This window comes from Sander vitreus, chromosome 17 (genome assembly GCF_031162955.1).
Source record: "Sander vitreus isolate 19-12246 chromosome 17, sanVit1, whole genome shotgun sequence".
In the NCBI taxonomy this organism is placed as follows: Eukaryota; Metazoa; Chordata; class Actinopteri; order Perciformes; family Percidae; genus Sander; species Sander vitreus.
This window is the reverse complement of record NC_135871.1, coordinates 538,044-561,750: the sequence shown is the minus strand read 5'-3', so window position 1 is coordinate 561,750 and position 23,707 is coordinate 538,044. Positions and strand designations below refer to the sequence as shown.

Here is a 23,707-nt window from a genome sequence, read left to right as displayed (position 1 = left end):
GAATACGTGTAGCATTTTGATTGGTTGTGTTTAGAAAAGGAAAGCAAGTCACTTCCTGTTAGATGTTTTGTGTCTTAGAGAATTGTGTGTGGTGTTTTGAAAAAAGTGAAAGGCTGAGAAATAGTTCATGGTTTTGGAGATTTGGGGTGTAGTTTTGCTGGTGAGTGTGAGTGAGAGGTTTCAAAAATCGTGTGACATGTAAAGATTTTGTGTGTAAGCAGTTGTAAAAAAAAAATAACTTTGGTGATCACTTAACTTTTCATCTACAATACACATCACATCATTTGGTTTATGACCAAATAGCTGAAAACTAGCCATCAGCCTCCCTTTTTTCACACATACAGTACACAAAATAATTCTACATCTGAACATCATTTCACAAGCTCAAAATATCAATGACCCTTATTTGATTCTGTACAGACACTGACAGGCCGGCCGGTCAGTCACGCTCACGGACTCTCTCAGGAGACCGGGCTCGGAGACAGCAGGCTTGTATTACCCCGGTGACGGGTCATCTGTTTACATATCATCACACAAATGTCTGTTATGAGACTAACAGGAACCTGTGGTTATTTACCTTTTCAGAGTTAAGATACTCCACAGCACCTGCAGGCGTGACAAGCTAGACACACACACACACACACACACACACACACACACACACACACACACACACACTCACACACACACAGGGAGAGAGAGAGAGAGCAGCATCTAGGGAGATACCCATCTCTCTCTGACAGACTTGTAAATACATTATATCATGTATATACATATCTGATTTATTATTAAGTTCACAATAACTGTTTGTTGAATTTGCTTTTCTTACATAAAGACATCTTTTATAAATTGAGTTTCAGTTTATCTGGTAGATAAACTGTTAATAATAATACTAATACTAATAATGCATTTTATTTACATAGCACTTCTTTAAACACTCAAAGACACTTTACAAAGTTTTTAAAAGGAAGTACACATACATAAAGTGGTACTATGCTCACAGAAAAGCCATTTCTACATCCAACTTCTGGGGAATAAAATGTTAGTAAGTTGAACTACTCTCTGGAACCCCTGACCCCACTTTGAGAACCAATGAATCACCCCTGAGGCCTGTCAGCTTATTTCTGTTAGTTTAACAGTAGTATTTACAGAACGGAGTCCCAGTTGTTCTCTGACTCACAAGCCCTAGCATGGTTCCCTAAATATAGAATTCCTGCAGCACCTGTTGCCCCCGGTGCTTGATAGAGGGCTAGACCATTAGCCATGACTTGAAACAGTACTTCATGCATTCATAAGATTACTGCAGTGCATTCTTCTCATGCCTCACACAGCAAAACCTCAACAAACGTCAGCTGAGTGAAAAGGCCCCAGCCAGACTCCTAACCTGGTCCTACAGGAGAGAACACATCACCGCGGCTTTAAAATCACTCCACTGGCTCCCAGTCCGTCTTACAGTGGATTTAAAAAAATATATCAGCTCGTAGCAACAAGCTCCAACGTACACACTGTTTAAAAAGTGCTTTATAAATAAAGGTATTATTATTAATAAATAATAACTATAATAACTGTGGTGAGCTGAACTTTTAGCAGTTCAGCGGTACAGTTTTTAAGGTACTTGTACTTGTAAAAGACCTCCCTCATTACCATACCCCCCCTCGCTGGGCAGCTTCCAGGTATGAATGTGTGTACTGTGTGAAAAGGCGTTCCTGCAAAAGAAAGGCTCTCAGTGAACCGCCCCAGAATAAATAAAGGTTAAAGAAAATACCTTTTGGGTTCTGACAGTGTGTAGTACTATGAGCAGTTCCACCAATGACATTCAACTGCAGCTTTATTTTAATTCAGTATTAACAAAAAAAAAATCCTCCATTTGGATTGGAATGTAATGCATCATACTAGTCTTTGGTCCAATACTGACGGTGGGGGTGTAGGACGAGAATGGAGTAAAAGACTACAGAGTCAATTACGGACTCCCGGGGGCCTCGTGATGCGGGTGCGGGTGCTGTGGGTGTAGGGTGTTCCCTGGCTCAGCAGCATCCGTGCGCAGTGCTGGAGCAGACAGCCGCGCTGCCAGACGCACGCACTCTCCACGGGACTGTAGCTGCGCTGGAAGGGACGACGGCGGAGGAAAAAGAAGAAGAAGGAGAAGAAGGAGAAAAAAGAGAAGAAGGAGAAGAAGGAGAAAAAAGAGAAGAAATAGAAGAAGGAGAAGAAGGAGAAGAAAGAGAAGAAAGAGAAGAAGGAGAAGAAGGAGAAGAAAGAGAAGAAATAGAAGAAGGAGAAGAAAGAGAAGAAAGAGAAGAAGGAGAAGAACTCAATGGCAATAAGGAAAAGAAAAGGCGTTAAGGCCGAGTTAAGAAAGTGCGCCTGGCGTTCCTGGAGGCTCTTTCCTCACCTGCTGCTGTGTCTGTCTCTGGTCGCGTACGCGGCGCTGGGCGCGCTCATGTTCCAGCACATTGAAGGAAAGATCGCGAGCGGCAGCCCGCCCGAGTACCGCCGCTTCCTGGCTCAGCTTATCACCACCGTCCAGAACCTGACCAGTAAGTGGCCACTACTATCTGTTTGCTATCACTGGGCAACACTGTTCAAACTCTTTTATGTTGGATTCAGTCTGTAACTAGTTGTTATATTTTCTTTCCACTCTAATGTTGATGCATGGATTTGGACCTAGGCATGAGTATGTCCTTGTCATATCGCGTTAACCAACTATGTCAATATTAATTTGCTTTCTACTAAATAAATAAATGTTTATTTTTTTTTAAATTTCCAGACAATGCCTCCTGCACACAGCAACACATCGTGGATGGAGTGGCGGCTCAGATGGATAACTTCCAGTCCATATGGCTCCAGAGACCTGCCAGATGGGATTTCTTTGGCTCCATGTTCTTCTGCTGCACTGTATTCACAACCGTTGGTAAGTCAACAGGATGAGCAACGCTACTACAGGATGGTGGCTGTGATGTACAGTGGGTGTACTGTACAGAGGTGGAAGAAGTATTCAGATCCTTTGATACAGGGGCGGGGCTAGAAGGGGGCACCAGGGGGGTCCGGTGCCCCCCCCCCCCCGGCCTTTAGTCTCAGAGAACGAGACATCGTGACCAATAAGACCCTGCTACTTTGAGAACTACATATCTCTAAAAAGTCAACTTCTCATGGTGTCAGAATAGCCCTGTTTTCAGCTTTGTGACGATGCATTTTCCAGCTGATCCAAGAGGCCTCTTTAAAAACTTTATTTAGCTTAAGAAATAGGACAATTTCCTCAGATCAAAATTTAAATTCAGAATCACTTAATATGGAGATGGAAATAACTAGCAGAAGCAGATTTTATATGAACAGTAACAAATAAACACAACCTTTCACAAACAGGTCTTTTTAACTGCTTACAAATGTAAACTGTTATTGACAGCCACAGGCTGCTGTACTCTCATTGTCATCATCCAAACAGTCCAGACCAGTCACGAGTTAAACAGCTCAGCTGTGGTGAGAAATGTTGAAAGAGAACGCCAACGGAGTAAAGTAATGCTAGCCAATACGCTTTGGCGATCGCTTCTATTTTCAAATTGAAAAAATCGTGGATACACAAGATCGCCGATAGGCGATACGATCGCCAGTCTGACAGGCTGGCACTGAACACATAATTGGACATAACATATGCGGAACTGTCATGGAGCGGCTGCTGCCAAACTTAGCTTCCGTCATAACCAACGAAAGTGGCTGCGCCGGCTTGGCTGTCCTGCCTCCTGCGTGGCTGACGTGCTGCAGGAAGCTTATTGCGTATTTCCTGTTGGGATTGCCTCTGTTGATAGCGTCTTGCTTCAGAAGCTCAACGCAGTTGATTTTGTCATATTCTTCATTGCAGCTAATCCCACAGTTCTTACACACTATTCAGTATGGCATATCACTCTCTCCCTCTCGCTCTCTCCGGCTTTCTGTTGATCACTGTGTCAAATGTTTAGCTATACCTTCGTCTCCTACAGTGATCATTGTAAATGTAATACCTGTCGTTTATTTGCCGTGTTGGAAGTGTGGCTCTGTACCAGAGAAATTCGTAACTTAGCTCCCAGTGCTGACCTAATATAGCTTCCATCCCATGGCAGCAGCCGGGAAGCCAGGGAGGCTGGTTGACTGTCCAAAAGAAAAAAGGAAGAAGCAAGCAGTGGGTTGGGAAGGCAGAAGAAACCCCATCCCCCCGATGGAGTGCCTCTAACGCATGTAAAATGGCCTGTGTATCAGTGTAGAAATGTAGAAGTGCTTAGGTTGCTATTCACTGCTGAAATGAGGCTTGTGGGGGGGTGGGGCACAAGCATCCGGCAGTCTCCCCTTCAGTTACCTGATGTCAGTCAGGGAGAGAAGAAGCATCCTGGGGGGCATCTAATCAACATATGTATTACCAACAAAACAGCCTGTGCTTCAGTGTAGGACAGTAACCATGTTACTAAGTGGACAAGCCCAGTCTCATTTTCTTTGCTGTGTTTAAATGAGGTTTTAGGCCATTTCCTTCCTTACAGTTGCCCCTCCTTTGAGTGCGGCTGTAACTCCTGTCGATTTAGTATCTTTTCCATTTTTCTGTTCATTTTATTTCTGATTAATTTAAATTCCAGGCATTAGTATTTTACATTTAGTTTTATCTTGATTTAATTGGGTTGTGTATTTATATTTTCCAATTCGGCCGTTACATAGTGCATAGTGCATAGTGTTCCCCTTCCTTGCTGGGATATCTATCTATCTATCTATCTATCTACAATGGTCTTGGGGAATACTTGTTTGTTATTGGCTGCAGGGTGTTCATTAAAAAGTGATATAGGACACCTACCAAGTTAATGAGCCAAATTAACTAGGAAAAAAATAATAATCTATCTTAATTCCAAACTAAATCTTATTTACCGCCCACTGTAGTGAATGAGAGCCAAGCTCACAGATAGACTGGAAGCCTTGATCAATCAATGTAGAAACGGTTAATTCAAAACACACACATATTTGTGTGATTTAAAAAAGTCTGTGTAGATATAGACTGCTTATAAAAAAACGTGGGGGTTTTCGTCTCACAGGGTCAGTGTGGATTGATACATTTAATAAAATAGGCGCATATCGCATACATGATGCATACCTGTGTTCTGTAAATAATGTATGACATCACGCTTCTAAAAGCGCTCTCAATTGTGGAGATCGGTGGAAATGACATGTGGAGGCCAAAATGTAATGTTTGAGGATGAAACAATATTTTAATTCATGTTTAAATAAGACGAGTAACACTTTTGCTTTTAAAATAATATTTGATGATTTCATATTGTAGCAGCCAGCAGAAGCTCATAGGCTCATGGGATAGTGTTATGGACTCTTCCTGTTCTATTGTTAGTGTTTTAATGATGTTTTGTTTATGGTTTGGATGTGAATATATGTTATGTGGGTTTAAACATGAATATCATATGTTGATTAGTTTTTTTCAGGAGAAATGTTGTGTTTACACCTTATAAACTTGCTAATCTCACTTAGTAAAACAGCCTAAGGTCAGATGACCAAACTGCACTGAAACAACACTTGTTAGGCATTTAAAAAGCAGCCTGAGTGATGTTGAGTGAGTACAGACTTGTCTTTTATCTCTGTTAGAGGTTTTCTCCATTGCGGTGTGTGTTACTTGTGGTCCGGTACAGTTTGGTGCTAATGACTGTGTGCTCAGACCCTTGTATTGACGGCGCCAGGCAAAAGTGCTTGCTACATATTACTGTGGCTTAGGCACTGTGTGACAAGCAGTCAGCCATGTGTATACGTGTCAGAGAGTCTGGTTTTGGTCATAGAAATACTGTACTTGACAACTGTTGGAACTTTCATTTACTTTCCTTGTAAACCTGGATCAAACCAGTAGCCATTTAATTGGAGGAGGGTGAGGGGAGCTGAGCAAACTTTCATCCTGGGCATCATCGTCCCATAATATTTAATCAATCTCTCATTGCCCCAGTCGAGGGAAAGTAGAGCCTTGACAGATGATAAGTTAAACTACATAGAGGTAAAACCAGCAAATTCTACTGCTGCAGTAGTCAATATTGATTTATTAATAGTGGATCAACTGACAATGGTTAATGTATAAGGTGCCACTAATAGTGAAGAAACCATTGAGAATTATCACCAACTATGTAGCTCCTCTTACCTCCATTTAGTCTATATCGACGACTGGGATTGTTCAGGTGCCGCCAGAAATTGTGCCGAATGTCCCTTATTTTAGGCTGGATGTCTGTTACCTTCCTCTTTTTTTGTGTTGGGATTCTAAACTCCGGTGGATTTCTGAGGACTATGGTTAACTGCTCCTCAGATCTCTGCAGGGTAAATCCAGACAGCTAGCTAGACTATCTGACCTTCCTCCACTGCGCTGCAATGCAAGACTATCTCCATGAAGAGTTTTAGCATGTTTCAGCTCAGTATTTTGGTTTTCTGACCTGCAGCTTCGCTTTTGGTTCACTTTCACCACTCTCCTTGTTTTCAGCAGCAGCCGGCAGATGTTTACAGCGAGAAAGCTCTACCTGCTCAGCACCAAATGGCAGACAGACATAAATAATGACTAGACATAATGAGCATTTAGCAGCTGAAGAATGTGATATGTTTTTCCAGGAGTTAGGGGAAAGGCAGAGCTAAAAGAGAGTGAATATTAGACTTACATTCATCAGGTGGCCAGAAAGAAGACATGATCGATTCTCGCATGATCTCCTGATATCACAAGAATCCAGCTGCTGTGCAAGTTAAACTCTACGCTGTCCACATAGCAGAAGTTCTTTCAGTTTACGGCCATAAAGCTCAACAGTGACGACCCTCTTTTTGAACAGCTCTGGTTCCGAAAGTGATTTTCCCCATTCAATATCTCCATTGATGGTTCATTACATGCCTATATACACTTATGACTCAGACCTACATACCCCACAAATTCAATCACAACATTTGCAGATGACTCAACAGTGGTGGGACTTACCTCGAATGTCGATGAGACAGCCTACAGAGACAAGGTCTGCAAGTGAACAGAATGGTGCAGTGAACAACCTCAAGAGCTCATCATTGATTTCAGATGGAAACAGACGAGCACCAGCCACTGAGAATAAGGGCATTTTCACACATATAGGTTGTTTGCTTTGGTCCGAAGCAGTTGATGAGTTTGTAAACCTTTTCCCCTTTGGTTTGATTTCGTTTCACACCTGGAAAAATCCAAGCGTACCAAAATGCGTCATTACAAATCATGCAAGAACATTATTGGTTGGATGTGTCTGGGGCAGGAGCAAGAAAGTAAATACAGGAAGAAGGTCCTGTGTTCTGGACTAGTGTATATTGTTTGCAACTTCATTGGTCAAACCAGCTCATTTCATTTAAATAATCAGACTTTCTTGCGAGCGACGTTACTACGTCTGCTCTGGTCACCGAGATTTCGCTCTGCTCTGCCGCCGTCTGTCTCCAACTTTAGTGGCGGCTGGTGTTACCACGGAAATGCGAGTGACGGACGGTGAACTTGACTGCAGTCTGTTTCTGTGAGAGAAACACTGGAAGCTGCTACAGTTTGCTGCTCTGCTGCATCACAGATTGTTAAGCACACCTGACTATAGGAGACATTTCGATGTATGTGAGCATGCAATGACAATAAAGGCATTCATTCATAAAGAGTTTTAAGCCTAGAACCAAGCCAACCAGTCAAAAGATGAATTGTGACCAATAATCCGATTAAGATAAAATGAACATTTTGAAAATGGCAAAAATGGCAAAGGAACAAGACTGTTTATAGAAACGATCACTTCAATGGTAGCTTGCTAGGTGTTCGTGGGGCAACACGTTCTCACACCCATCTCGTAAAATATGGACGCTTGGTCAGGTGCCTTTGTCGTTCTTATTGACGCTAAAAGTGTCCTTTAGCGCTTTAAGTAAACGCGCTTGGTCGGGACTATTGCAGTCCCTTTAGCGCTATAAGTAAACGTGCTTGGTCGGGACTATTGCCTTCCCTTTAGCGCTATAAGTAAACGTTCTTGGTCGGGACTATTGCCGTCCCTTTAGCGCTATAAGTAAACGTGCTTGGTTGGGACTATTGCCGTCCCTTTAGCGCTATAAGTAAACGCGCTTGGTCGGGACTATTGCCGTCCCTTTAGCGCTTTAAGTAAACGCGCTTGGTCGGGAGTATTGCCGTCCCTTTAGCGCTATAAGTAAACGCGCTTGGTCGGGACTATTTCCGTCCCTTTAGCGCTTTAAGTAAACGTGCTTGGTTGGGACTATTGCCGTCCCTTTTGACGCAGTTATGTTAAGGAAAAGGTCGTGGGTGGGCTTACAGTTCCATGACACGCGGGAACTACGGGACGGTTGGGTTTAGGAAAGGGTTGTGGGTGGCCGTACGGTTCCGTTACACTTGGGAAGAACGGGACGGTTGGGTTTAGGAAAGGGTCATGGGTGGCCGTACGGTTCTGTGATATGCGGGAGGAAAGAAAAAAACGACTACAGCAAGCGTGACAAGCGGGACCCCGCTCTCCTGGGTGAAAGTCCTGTGTTTGTTTGACCTGTCCACCACCCCAACCAACCTCCTTACGTGGAAATTCTCCCTTACATACTACTCTCTAAATCCTCTCTAACTGTTGCTCTCCCCGGTGCGTTACACAAACACACTGAAAGACGCCTTTTTCGTCGCATCAGACGCTGACAGCCACTGACAGCCACTAACAGCCACTGTCCAAACTTCCTTATTTTACGAGTTCGGAATGAGAACGGGTTGCGTGGGGGCAGTAAACATTTCCATGGTAACAGCAAGCTCCAATAATCAAAGACGTCGCTGTTACGGTGCTGTCCCATTCACAACCCTCAGATGGGGTAGGTCCTGATCAGTTTCTATGGACCTTAGTCTGTGATGTCACGTTACATATACTCATTTTAGTAGTTTTACATGATTCATGTAAAGTCAATCCCTGATGTTTGACTAACCCTGCGTATATTAGTTGCCTAAACTTAACTATTTCCATTTCACAACTCAACCTATAATGTTGTTTAGGTATGAGGATGTGTTGAACAAGCCAATATCCTAAAAAAAGATTATGGCCACCTTTTGTCCTTGTGGTGCTGGTGTGTCTCATTATTAAATGGCAGCTGTTTTTGGATAGTTGGAATATCTGAGGACTGACAGTCATATGGTTGCTGCATGTTAGTCCCTGTGGGCAGTACAGTGCGTTGCATGTAGCTACTTACGAAAGCTCTACAGCAGGTGTCCGTGGGCTGTAGTTGCTGCATGTTGAGCTGGCAAAGGCAGTGTTGACTTATATATAGTAATACTTTACTAGAGCAGCAAATAACAGCTGTGCCTGTTCTAGATAGATTTCAAATTAAACCAATACCTGTTTTCTCACCAAGCACGCTTCATCAATGGTTTTTGTTTTAAGGAAGAAAGTTACTTTAGAAAAAAATACCAACGAGTCCAAGACAAGTCCGAGACAATAGAAAAATGTCTTAAGTCCAGACTCGAGTCTGAGACCGGACTCAAGTACTACAACCCTGGTTACAGGCATTTTAGTGATACCCCTGCAGTTGTCGTTTTGACCAGTTTTTAAATAAAATCCAGAGTCCTCTTTGTCTGAAACTATGACAAGCCGAAGAAAAAATGCAGTCGATTCTAAGACGAGACCAAGTCCTTCAAAAGGTGGTCTTGAAAACCAGTCTTAAAACCAAGACCGATCTTGAGTACTACAACACTGGTAACATGGCCTTTTCTAGAGCCACCCTTCAGGACTCAACACTCTAAGGATATGATAATCATTTTTATTAAAAAATATTAGAACACATATTTACCCATTCAGTTGTTTCTTTGGGATGGTAATGTTGGTCGGTTGGTCAGTCAGTTTGTAGACTACTTTGGTCAAGAATTTGTCCTCCTCATGATGAATTGTAATGCTAACGTCAGCATGATAGCATTTAGCTCAAAGAAACTCACAGTGCTTAAGTGCAGCCTCACAGACTCTCACAAACAGGCTGTAGACTCTTGCATAAGCTTGGAACCTCAAACCCATTAGCTAAAATATATCTTAAAATGTTCAGTAAATGTGATAACATTTCTTTTGCTAGTGATTAATTTGTAAATTATTTGTCCTTATGTTCAATATAATTTGTTAATGAAGCTTTCATCTATCTGAAGCATGATTTGATGCGTAAGGAACTTGTGACGATACATTAGTAAGTCTTACATTTGGATACATTATAAGTGGTGAAGGGAAGCCATCAAACCTCTAATGGCTTAGCAGCAACAGGAAGCCCACAACTCACTGAGGAGAGGGCACTCTCAGAACACAATGCTTTTCACCTCACCACAGAAAGCTATTAGATGTTGTTAGAGGTTAGAGGCACATTGTCTTCTGTGTTGGGAACTGCATTTATCTCCTCACAACCAGCATGATGAGGGTTTACGGCAAGGCTTCAACGCATACTGTTGATCCATTGTTGTCTGCCATTGCCTTTTAGCATGGTGGTATTGGGTTGGGTGAAGATTCCTATGGAAACCCAGTATTCATGTTAAATCTATCATCATATAATCATCATAAATCTACTGAGCCCTCTGACAGGCAACACCATTGGAAAAATACGTGCTTTGGTTTATTGACATTATTTTAAACCAATCACAATCGTCTTGGACAGCGCTAAGCGCCGGACGGAGCAGCGGTGCCTCCGCAAAATAGCCTCTGGAAGGAACTTGTTTTGGTGGAACATGTGCACGTAGGGAGGCAAGCTTTGGAATTAAAAGGGCTGTCGCGTGTGATGAGAATTTTACTCAAAAAAAAAGAAATATAATTTGATTGTCGGTTCTAGTTCAGAGGATGGTTTCTGAATCGACCAGAGTTTAGAACGCCAACACAAAGAAAGTCGAAGGTGACGGACATCCAGCCGAAAATGAGGGACATCTTGTGCGACATCTGGCGGGACATCCGGCGGAACCTCCGGTGGCACCGGAACAGTCCCGTGAAATGAAACGTTGTCCATATAGTCTAGCTTAGACTAAACTAAGGTGGTTGGTCCCACTGGCTTGATGGCAGTTTCATATAATGCCATTGCCTATTCAGTTGCTCTACCACCAACAGTTTAGCCTATACCTATATTCCAGTAGACTTGGTTAGCAACTAGTGAACAACTGTATGTACTATGTGCCTTGACCTGTCTCACCAAAGAAGAAAAGAATATGTGTGTGAGTGTACTCAGTAACTGGTGTTTGGTTGAGTTGGACTCATGACACAGAGAAGGCTCATCAGTGTTCCAGCATATCAGAACCGAACCCCCTTACCTTCACACACAAGGCAAAGCATTTATAAAGCACAGGTTATAAACACAAGAGGGCTGGACCAAGAATGGAACCTTGGGGAACTTCACATGTCATTACCGTTCATTCAGATTTGTAAGGACCAACGTACACATAATAGTCTCTATCCTGCAGATAGGATTCAAACCAGTTAAGAGCTGTGCCAGTGAGTCCCACCCAATTTTCAGGTCTGTCCAACAGTATCTTGTGGTCCACCGTATCAAACGCAGTACTGAGGTCCAACAGAACAGTGACTTTTCCAATTTCTGTATTTAATAAGATGTCATTCATTACTTTCATGAGAGCAGTCTCAGTGCTGTGATGAGGTCGAAATCCAGATTGGAAAACATTAAAACAGTTATTTAGTGCCAGGAAGGTGCTGCGTTAAAGAAAAATGGCCTTTTCTATGATTTTTCCCAGAAATGGGAGGCTTTAATATGGGCCTATAATTCTGCATTTTTGAGGTGTCTAAGTTTTTATTTTTTAAAAGAGGCTTGATCACTGCTGTTTTCACAAACTCAACATTACCCTCAACAAAAAGTTACAAGTTACATTGATGTCTACCACATCCCTAACTACCGAATCACACATACATAACTGCCTGGTACGGAACCCTGTCTGTGACGGGGCTTTGTCTGTGACAAGCTAAACTGCCTTGTATTACGTCATCATTCCATGACTGGACTAGAGTTGAGCTTTTCCCTTAAAAAGAAAACAAGACAACCACCCAGAGCCCAGGTGGTTAGTGGACCCATTGCAATTGCTTATAATGCATAGAGGGAAAAACAGCCCTGCCCTCAATCACGTTGGCAAGGACAGTGTACTTAACCAACAAATATTGTGCTTATAGATTGATAATAGATTGTACATTTAGATTTTACTGTATGTGTAAGATCTTCTAAATTGTATGTCTAAACTCTTGATCCACTGATCATAAAAGACTGGTTTAGAGAAATGGTGGTTAATATTTTCCAGTATTTTAAATGAAATTACAAAATATTCAGTTTTGGGAGAAAAATACTGAAAGCAATGGTGTTATATTTCGAGGCCCATTAATCAGAACCTCAAATGTGATCACTGTAGTTACAAGTCCAATTTGAGTGTTGTTGCACTTGATTGTGTTTATCCCCTACAACAGTGGTTCCCAAGCCCCCAGGAGTTATAACAGGGGGGAGCCCAGCAAGGCTTAATATAAATAAATAAATAATGCATGCTAGAAAAGTATGGACAAGTTTGTGAAAGAACTGCTGGGTAAACGTAAAGCAGATGATGAAGCCACACCAAACACTACAACTACCAAAACAAAGGCAAGAAGATAGGCAGTGGTGACCACAATTTAAGCACCCGACTGCCAATCTCCCAGTGGGATCACATTGTGTCTCGTTGGCTAACCCTTTATGGAAAAACAGTTGATTGTTGCATACCTCTCTCTCTTTCTCTCTCTCTCTCTCTCTCTCTCTCTCTCTCTCTCACACACATACACACACCTCTCTCTCTCCCCTTTACAAAGAAACAGCTACTCTTAATTCAATTTAAAGGGCTTTTATTGGCATGAAGGAGCAAAATGGAGAAAACAATCATCTACAAGCAATTGTACACAGAGCTGTGTAACATTCTAATCCAATATATACATGCAAATAGGTAAAGTATAACTAATGTATAAATAACTAATGTATACGGCCTATATATACAGATCTCTCTCTCCTGTCAGGGGGGTTACAAAAGGGGAAACGTTTGGGAACCACTGCCCTACAAGGACTTGAGCTAAGCCACAGATGTCTTAAAATCAGTGGCTCATGTTTGATGTTACCTAAATGTCCATTTTCTCCATTGATGTTGCAGGGTATGGAGAGATCTATCCAGTTACCATGACTGGTAAGGTGGTGTGTGTCTTGTATGCCATGGTGGGCATCCCTTTAATGCTTCTGGTCATCCTCGATGTGGGAGATTTCCTCGCTATGTTGATGTCTAGAGCCTACGTGCGCATTCACACCCTCTGCAAAACCCTCCGCTCCCACACCTGGTCTCCGTGGAAGGCTCGGAAGAGGACAAGGGACTCAAGCAACCTGGCTCTGGAGAACGGTAACTTTTTTTTCAGCGATGACGTTGTGGTCCGTGAACCCTTCGACGTCCGGCACGTACTGCACAGCCAGGCGGATGTACGGCACAACTCCATCATGCTCCAAAACAACAAAGAGATCTTTGAGAAGATTCTTGCAAGGGAGAATTTACTTAGAAAGAGCCCACTGCTCAGGAGCCTCTCTTGCCCAGAGCTAGACCGACTGCCACCATCACCCAAAGGATGTGCCATTTGGGACTTCACAGGGTTAGGGGATGGAATGGAAATGCTGGATGTACCCTTTGTACTGATTCTTTTCATCGTGTTCGCCTACATTTTTTTAGTAGGTTGTATTATGCCACTGTGGGAAACAGAAATGCATGGCTTTGACCCCTACTACTTCTGCTTTATCACACTCACTACCATCGGTTTTGGTGACATTGTACCAAATCACCCTAAGTTCTTCATGCTTACCTCACTCTTCATCATTGTTGGCATGGCCATCATGTCCATGTCTTTCAAGCTAGGCCAAGCACGAATTGTAAGCTGCTACCGCCAATTCATCAAGTTCATTAGCAGAGGAAATGTGGAGACTTTCAAAGATCAAGAGAATGACTAAGTCATCAAGAGAATATATGTCCTAATGTCCATGAGTTGTACAAGCTCACAGTCTGTGGGAACTTGTCCAGTGCATTATTCGTACTGGCTGTTCAGTAATAAGCATGAGCAAAGTAAAAAGTGTGCATGTGACAAATGCTTTTGCCCAGTTAACAAGGGTGATATGGACAATGTTGCCTAACAACAATGACCTCAAATTCTGCATATCTAGCTTCAGTATCTTGCCAAGGAATGATTATGAGTACTAGCAATTGTACTGCCTTAAATGAGAATAAAGCGTTTTGCTCGCTGCTTTTGCATAGCTGTGCACCTTACGTCTTTTGCCGGAGTGCCCTAAGCGCCTCGAGTTAAAAAAACATCTACTCAGTGTGGAAAAAATGGCTATGGACAGGTGATTCGCTGGTTGCCTTAGCAAGAACAACAAAAAAAGATGCAACTGGTCTGATCAGGGCGTCATCAACAAAAAGGCAGTGCAGTGCGCCATACGCTTTGCAACCTGCATACATGCTCTATGAGCCATTTTCATTTTGTATTATTTCATGTAATTTTGTCCTGTGCCACTAGGGGGCTGTATGTGCTTTGTGGCTCAGCTGACTTCGGGTCAGCCCAGGTAGGCCATTTACCCTAGAGGAAACCCAGACACAGGTGTTGCTGATTTGGGAAGCAAACAGTTTTTGATTGTGCCTTTGTGCCTTGCCTTCGGGGTGAGCAATTCGGTTTGTCGTTTTGGTTACATGTATTATGAGTCAAAGTTATTGCCGCTGTATGATATATGGAGGTAAATAAATGATGCGAGATAATTGTAACATTGAACTCTCCGTTTGCTGTGTTCGAGTGCACTGGGCGCACGTCTAAACCTAATCCGCCGTATTAGCAACCAGTACTAGACTTTGTTTAGGACTTAGTCAGTACACATGCCTAAAGCACTACGGAGGATCGGCACAATAGTGTTGCATTTGATTACAAGTGACAACTCTGGATTCCTTACTTAGATTTAGGAAAATCTAAATGAATTTCAAATTCTGTTTTGTTCATTCATTTATACTTGATGTCAAACATGATGTCAAATGAACATGGCTGCCTACACGTTCAGACATTTTACTGATTTTTTTCCTAATTTAAACTTAATAATTCCATAATTTATCTGAAATGGTTACACCTGCAGATAATAATGCTCTCCACTACAATAGGTCTGCAATAAATAATAATAAAGAGTATGTGGAGTAATAGGGGCAGTGTTTGTTGAAGCACTGTTTCAAAGCTTGTATTGCCATGAAATTATCATTATATTATTATCAGCAATTCTCTTTACAATTTATATTTTTTGTTTATTTTTGGAGTGTCTTTTTCCCCTATCTCTTGCTGCTGCAACATTGTGAATTTCCCCATTGTGGGATCAATAAAGGATTTTAAATCTTGAATATATGTTTCAAGCTTAAATTTGTAGGTACAGCAGCACTGGTTCAGGCTGCACTTCGACACTTTGTTTGCATAAATGGGAAAACCATTAAACCTGGGGCCTCATTTATTAAAGCATACATGGGGTGGTGATGGCGCAGTGGATATGGCACATGCCTTTGGTGTGGGAGACCTAGGTTTGATTCTTGCTGCAATACATCAACCAATGTATCCCTGAGGAAGTCACTTAACCCCTAGTTGCTCCAGGTGTGAGACCTCTGACATGTAGTATTACAATTGTAAGTCACTTTGGATAAAAGCGTCAACTAAATGACATGTAATGTAACATAGAAGCGTAGGAACTGTCTATACTTAATGCAATGAACAATGATAAATCTCTCCTGATTTTTAAATATTTTTTGGGGGCTTTTCCCTTTATTAGATAGTGACAGTGGCTAGACAGGAAAGGGGGAAAGAACGAGAGGGGATGACACGCAGCAAAGGGACGCAGGTTGGCTTCGAACCCAGGCCGCTGCAAATTACTAAGCCTACATGGGGCGCACGCTCTTACTGGGTGTGCTAGAGTTTGCCAAATCTCACCTATTTTACATCCATCTGCTTGAGGTTGTATAAGCTCACTTGAATACAGACCAACTCATCCTTTTGAAAGTCCTTGTATTCTTAATGTAGAATTACTTGTTTTCAGACAGGGAGTTTTATTGGAAGGTTGAGATACTAGCATCCCGAGAGCAGGCGTGCGGGAAAGCCTCCTGGCATGCACCAGGTTAAAGCGTAACTTCGTTTTTTTTTCAACCTAGACCCTATATTGCCATGTTTTTGTGTGTAAGTGACTAATTTATTCTATCTTATTATTATTATAACAATTTATGAAATTGGTCCAGTATTAAGATAGACGAAACCAACCTGTTCTCACTCCATCCATCCATCCATCCATCTTCGTCCACTTATCTGGTATCGGGTCGCGGGGGTAGCAGCTCCAGCAGGGGACCCCAAACTTCCCTTTCCCGAGCCACATTAACCAGCTCCGACTGGGGGATCCCGAGGCATTCCCAGGCCAGGTTGGAGATATAATCCCTCCACCTAGTCCTGGGTCTTCCCCGAGGCCTCCTCCCAGCTGGACGTACCTGGAACACCTCCCTAGGGAGGCGCCCAGGGGGCATCCTTACCAGATGCCCGAACCACCACAACTGGCTACTTTCGATGTGAAGGAGCAGCGGCTCTACTCCGAGCTCCTCACGGATGACTGAGCTTCTCACCCTAAGGGAGACGCCAGCTACCCTCCTGAGGAAAACCCATTTCCCTACCTGGAGAAGGCACTCCATCGGTTTCCTGCTGAGAACTATGGCCTCCGATTTAGAGGTGCTGATCCTCATCCCAGCCGCTTCACACTCGGCTGCGAACCGATCCAGTGAGTGCTGAAGGTCACAGGCCGATGATACCATCAGGACCACATCATCTGCAAAAAGCAGCGATGAGTTCCCCAGCCCACCGAACTGCAACCCCTCTCCACCCCGACTACGCCTCGATATCCTGTCCATAAATACTACAAACAGGATTGGTGACAAAGCGCAGCCCTGGTGGAGGCCAACTCTCACCTGAAACGACTCTGACTTACTGCCGAGAACCCGGACACAGCTCTCGCTTTGGTCGTACAGAGATTGGATGGCCCTGAGAAAGGACCCCCTCACCCCGTACTCCCGCAGCACCTCCCACAGTATCTCCTGGGGCACCCGGTCATACGCCTTCTCCAGATCCACAAAACACATGTAGACCGGTTGGGCATACTCCCAGGCTCCCTCCAGGATCCTTGCGAGAGTAAAGATCTGGTCCGTTGTTCCACGACCAGGATGGAATCCGCATTGTTCCTCTTCAACCTGAGGTTCGACTATCGACCGAACCCTCCTTTCCAGCACCTTGGAGTAGACTTTACCGGGGAGGCTGAGAAGTGTGATACCCCTGTAGTGGCACACACCCTCTGGTCCCCCCTTTTTTAAAAAGGGGAACCACCACCCCGGTCTGCCACTCCTTAGGCACCGTCCGAGACTTCCACGCAATGTTGAAGAGGCGTGTCAACCAAGACAACCCCTCCACACCCAGAGCGTTAAGCATTTCTGGACGGATCTCATCAATCCCTGGGGCTTTGCCACTGTGGAGTTGTTTAACTACTTCAGCAACTGCCACCAGGGAAATTGACGACAATCCCCCATCATCCTCCAGCTCTGCCTCTACCATAGAGGGCGTATTAGTTGGATTTAGGAGTTCCTCAAAGTGCTCCTTCCACCGCCCTATTACCTCCTCAGTTGAGGTCAACAGCGTCCCATCCTTACTGTACACAGCTTGGATGGTTCCCCGCTTCCCCCTCCTGAGGTGGAGAACGGTTTTCCAGAAGCACCTTGGTGCCGACCGAAAGATCCTTCTCCATGTCTTCTCGAACTTCTCCCACACCCGCTGCTTTGCCTCTTTCACGGCAGAGGCTGCAGCCCTTCGGGCCCTTCGGTACCTTGCAACTGCCTCCGGAGTCCTCTGGGATAACATATCCCGGAAAGACTCCTTCTTCAGTCGGACGGCTTCCCTGACCACCGGTGTCCACCACGATGTTTGTGGGTTACCGCCCCTTGAGGCACCTAAGACCCTAAGACCACAGCTCCTCGCCGCAGCTTCAGCAATGGAAACTTTGAACATTGTCCACTCGGGTTCAATGCCCCCAGCCTCCACAGGGATGCACGAAAAGCTCCGCCGGAGGTGTGAGTTGAAAGTCTGTCGGACAGGGGCCTCCTCCAGACGTTCCCAATTTACCCGCACTACCCGTTTCGGCTTACCAGGTCTGTCCAGAGTAACCCCCCACCCCTTGACCCAACTCACCACCAGATGGTGATCGGTTGACAGCTCAGCCCCTCTCTTCACCTGAGTGTCCAAAACATACGGCCTCAGATCAGATGAAACGATTATAAAATCGATCATTGACCTTTGGCCTAGGGTGCTCTGGTACCAAGTACACTTATGAGCATCCCTATGTTCGAAAAAGGTGTTCGTTATAGACAATCCATGACTAGCACAGAAGTCCAACAACAAACAACCACTCTGGTTTAGATCAGGGAGGCCGTTCCTCCCAATCATGCCTCTCCATGTGTCTCCATCATTGCCCACGTGCGCGTTGAAGTCCCCCAGCAGAACTATGGAGTCCCCCACTGGAGCCCCATGCAGGACTCCACTCAAGGTCTCCAAGAAGGCCAAATACTCCGAACTCTTGTTTGGTGCATATGCACAAACAACAGTCAGAGTTTTCCCCCCCACAACCCGCAGGCGTAGGGAGGCGACCCGCTCGAACACCGGGTTAAACTCCAACGTAGCGGTGAGTATCCCCACACCTGCCCGGCGCCTCACACCATGGGCCAGAACCGAGACTGTGTGTAGAGGTAAGCCCCACCAGATCTAACTGGTAGCGCTCCACCTCCCGCACAAGTTCCGGCTCCTTCCCCCACAGAGAGGTGACATTCCACGTCCCCAGAGCCAGCGTCTGCTGCCCGGGTCTGGTCCGTCGAGGCCCCTGACCTTCACTGCCACTCGTGTGGCAGTGCACCTGACCCCAGCGGTTCCTCCCACAGGTGGTTGGCCCATGGGATGGAGAGATGTATGCCACTTAGCTTTTTCGGACTGTGCCTGGCCGGGCTCCGTGGCAAACCCGGCCGCCAGACGCTCGCTGATGAGTCCTCCATCTGGGCCTGGCTCCAGACGGGGGCCCCGGGCTTCCTCCTTGCAGGGTCATTCCATCTCTTCCTCGGTCACTCATAGGGTTTTTGAACCAGTCTTTGTCTGGCCCCTCACCTGAGACCACTTTGCCTTGGGAGACCCTACCAGGAGCACAAAGCTCCAGACAACACAGCCCTCAGGTTCATAGGGACACACAAACCTCTCCACCACGATAAGGTGATGGTGATGGTTCCTGGAGAGGTTCTGGGAGTTCTCACTCCCAACTTGTAAAATACTGACTCTTGGTCACCGGCTCGCAGCGTCAAATACCGATGCAAACATCACGCTTCAGAGTCGATATGGAACGCATCGGGCATATAATAATAAAATAATTAAAGCTGCAAGTAGCGTTGGACCGGCCCTCGCTCCTCTGCGCGCTCCTTGCGACCATGCATTTGCGTGGCACTCAGACACTGCAAACCAAATCATCACCAATGAAAAGGGAACTTCCTGCTGAGTTCAATGATACCTCACACAAGACTCTACGTCATACAGTTCATTAGCTGTGAAAGGGGGCGTCGCTTAAGCATAGGGGGCTGGCCAAACCGTGACCAATAAAAACGGAACTCTCTGTTGAGTTCAATGATACCTCACACAATAGTGTACAAGAAACGAGTCATCAGTTATGAAAGGGCCGTGGCTTAAGCATAGGGGGCGGGGCAAATCGTCACCAATGAAAAGGGAACTCTCTGCTGAGTTCCATGATACCTCACACAAGACTCTACCTTAAATGATTCAAAAGCCATACAAGGGGGCGTGGCCAGAGTACATGGGCATGGTTAAAGTATAGCGGCCGGCTCAGTATCATAAGTAGACCACACATTCTAAGTTTCATGTAAATTGGATGATGTTTGTCATATAAGGCTGATTTCCTGTTGCCAGCGGGGGGGCGCTATGACCAAAAGTCAATATTGGCCTGTATATGTCCTCAGGCCTGGACTCTTGTTAATTGTGGGAAATTTCTAGCAGATATGACAATGTACACTGTAGTTACAGCCACTTTCTAAGTCTTCGCTAAACACTCAAAATGGCCACAACGCCACGCCCACACCGTTTGACGAAAAGTTTTTCTTTTAATAACAAATTTGAAGTCCATCGGATGAAATCTCTAGGAGGAGTTCGTTAAAGTATACCACCTTGACTTCTAGGCCTACTTCCTGTTGCCAGTAGGGGGCGCTATGACTTTGAGCCAATATCGGCATGTATATGTCCTCAGGGTTGGACTCTTATAAATCCTGAAAAGTGTCAAGCCAACTGGACAATGTACACTGAAGTTACACCCACTTCCTGTTTTGATGGCGAAACGCACAAAATGGCCGCCAACGAGCCATTTTTGTGTGCCTATTCCCGAAACCCTTAAAATATCAAATGTTTCACCAGGCCTGATGTGTGTGCAACATTTGGTGAGTTTTTGAGTATGGTAAGGTCCCCAAAAAGGCGATTCATTGCACGGAAGAAAAAAAGAATAATAATAATTCCTTCAGTTTCAATAGGGCCTTCGCCGCTATCGGTGCTCGGGCCCTAATAAAAGATTAAAAGACTTAAAAACCCAAAGTTACAAACATTAGACAAAAGCGAATTTAAACAAGTGAGTTGAGCTTTTTAAAGCATCCACAATACTGCAGAACGTAAGACAATGGGAATGGCGTTCCACAGAGTCGGAGCCACCACTTCAAAGTAACAGTCACCTTTAGTTTTTAAGCGAGTGTGTGGGACCACCAGTATTCCCTGGTCAGAAGACCTGAGGGACCTGTTAGTAATGTAAGGATGGAGCAGGTCAGCGATATAAACAGGTGCCTGGCCATTCAAGGCTCTATATGTCAGAACAAGAACTTTAAATTGGATCCTGAACTTGGTAGGAAGCCAATGTGGGAGTGATGTGCGACGTCCTGCTGGACCTGGTCAACAGCCTTGCAGCAGAGTTCTGGACCAGGCATGGTATAAAACCATGAATGATCATCTCAAGCTCAGATTGTGATTGTGAAAATCAGTGATTTGATTTGTTGATCAAATATAACAGAGGTAGGGCTACTCAATTATGGAAAAAATAATAATCACGATTATTTTGGTCAATATTGAAATCATGATTATTTAACATGATTACTCATTAACATTTTTTTTTGGCATGAGATCTGGCATTTTTATTTGGGGGGGGGATTTGCAATAGTTTCTAAAAAGCATCATACAGTATATCTTACAATTACATTCCAGGATATGATGTTAACGTCCTTTCTCTCACAGAAAGAGTCTTTGAATCAGAATAAAATCTGTTTTACTACTGTGAGTCTGTTCAGCTTTACAGATGTCACACACAAATGTTACACAGCTAATGAACAATTCCAGATACATAATATGACGTGCATCTCACATCACATTTTCACTCACTATGACCACTATTACTGTTAATACTAAACATTGTGCCAAAATATGAACAATAACGTCGCTGTCAGTGGGCTTATTTGCTAGCTAACCTCCGATAAGGAAAAATCCAACATTTAGATGGTACCTTAGAATAACGTTACGTGAAACAGGTAATTTAACATCACCGCTCATTTTACATACAGTTTAACTAGGGCTGTCAAACGATTCATTTTTTTAAATCGCGATTAATCGCATATTTTATCACATGATTAAAATTCTATTATTTTGCATTTCATTACAGTTTTTAAGTATATATTAACAATCAAAAGCAATTCATACCAGTGTATCTTGATTGGGAATCAAATGAATGCAAAGAAAGTGACTTTATGAACTTGATTTTAAGATTTGTAATTATGTATACTGTAAACAAAAGAAAAATGTGTGAATCTGTCATTATTGCACAATTCCTCCAAGTACCTAACTAAAAAACTAAAGATCCCTATCCTTACCAGAGTCAATCTAGTGTTTAGTAACTCCTAAATAATGTAGATTCCTCACTGACGTCCAGTGATCAGCGGTTAATGAGACAGCGTTTGCAGCACCTTGCAGCTGTTCAGTGTGACTGCTTTCTCCGTGTCATACAGGCTGTGTGTCCGTGAAAACTACTGTCCCCACCTCGACTGCAACGAGACAGGTCAACCGTAGTACGTCTTTAAGACCAGAGTCCTCTACGATGCTGACAGGTCTGCAGTTAGTTGCCACCCGTTTTGCAAGAGCTGTAGCAAAGCCCTTATTAGAAATTCTTCGGCTGTAGTCATTTTTTGGGATTTGGTTTCATCCACAGGTCGGCAAGTAGCATGCTAGCGTTAGCATCATGTTAACTGAACTATATGCTTAGCTAGCTCCGTAGGTGGTAGCGCAAGCTTGACGTGACTCAAACGTGCTTCGGTGATATTTTAATTCAGCTTTACACAACGTGCATATGGTTTAGACTTGTCTACGAGCCGTCGGGGAGTTTTGGAAAATAAAAAGCTTCATTCAGAGTTATTGCTGCTGTGTTTCTCCATCATGCTGCAGCCTGCAGCAGCAGGATGTGATATGAGGAAGTGGCAGCTTGATGATAAGTAACGGTGCTGCAAAGGGTCAAAATAGTAGCCTGTTAGGCACCACGCAAAGCCGAGTGAAGTGTAAAATAAATTAATAAATGCTGGTATGCGATTAAAAAAAATGAATCGCGTCGCGTCAGCCCTTAATCGCATCGTGATTAACGCGTTAACGCTGACAGCCCTAATTTTAACTTTAACTTCTTCGTCTCATCTGGGGTCTGATAAATGGTAAATTCATCAAAGTCTGTGCCCATAACGCTATTTTCTAAGCGACTGTAGCTGTCACATATTTCACACGGTTTTCATGGTAAGTCAGCCCCCGAAGCTTTCACCACTGTTTGTCACTCTGCCTGAGGAGAAATTGCTGTACTCGCGCTGCTGTTTATTTGGTTTTCATGACTTTGAGAGTGATGACGTCCTGTCGTCGGATTCCTCGAAGCCAAACAGTTTCCAGACAACGGAGTTGGTTTTGCCTTTTTTGCTCCCCAAATGCTGCTGTGGCTGCCCTCCTTCTACCATCTTTACTCACACTGAGTTTTTAAATTCCAGCAGATGAATTTTTGAATGGGTTTTGTTTCACAATCCTCTCCAGGGGGCAGTTATCCCTATTGCTTGTACACTTTTTTCTACCACATCTTTTCCTTCCCTTGGCCTCTCTATTAATGTGCTTGGACACAGAGCTCTGTGAACAGCCAGCCTCTTTAGCAATGACCTTTTGTGTCTTGCCCTCCTTGTGCAAGGTGCCAATGGTCATCTTTTGGACAGCTGTCCAGTCAGCAGTCTTCCCCATGATTGTGTAGCCTACAGAACTAGACTGAGGGACCATTTAAAGGCCTTTGCAGGTGTTTTGAGTTAATTAGCTGATTAGAGTGTGGCACCAGGTGTCTTCAATATTGAACCTTGTCACAATATTCTAATTTTCTGAGATACTGAATTTGGGGTTTTCATTAGTTGTCAGTTCTAATCATCAAAAGTAAAAGAAATAAACACTTGAAATATATCAGTCTGTGTGGAATGAATGTATACATTATACAAGTTTCACTTTTTGAATGGAATTACTGAAATAAATTAACTTTTTTTTCTTTTTCAACAAAAGACTGGGAAAGTTGA

General features: G+C 43.9%; 1 protein-coding gene across 1 annotated transcript; it reads left to right on the top strand.

Annotated features, from left to right (window-relative positions):
* The first annotated feature begins 1,767 nt into the window (after window positions 1-1,767).
* On the top strand, window positions 1,768-15,382 carry kcnk18 (potassium channel, subfamily K, member 18). The gene is made up of 3 exons (XM_078273254.1): window positions 1,768-2,537; window positions 2,768-2,911; window positions 13,127-15,382. Exons 1-3 carry the CDS (start codon window positions 2,315-2,317, stop codon window positions 13,960-13,962), a joined length of 1,203 nt encoding a protein of 400 aa, XP_078129380.1. The 5' UTR covers window positions 1,768-2,314; the 3' UTR covers window positions 13,963-15,382.
* Window positions 15,383-23,707: the final 8,325 nt, after the last annotated feature.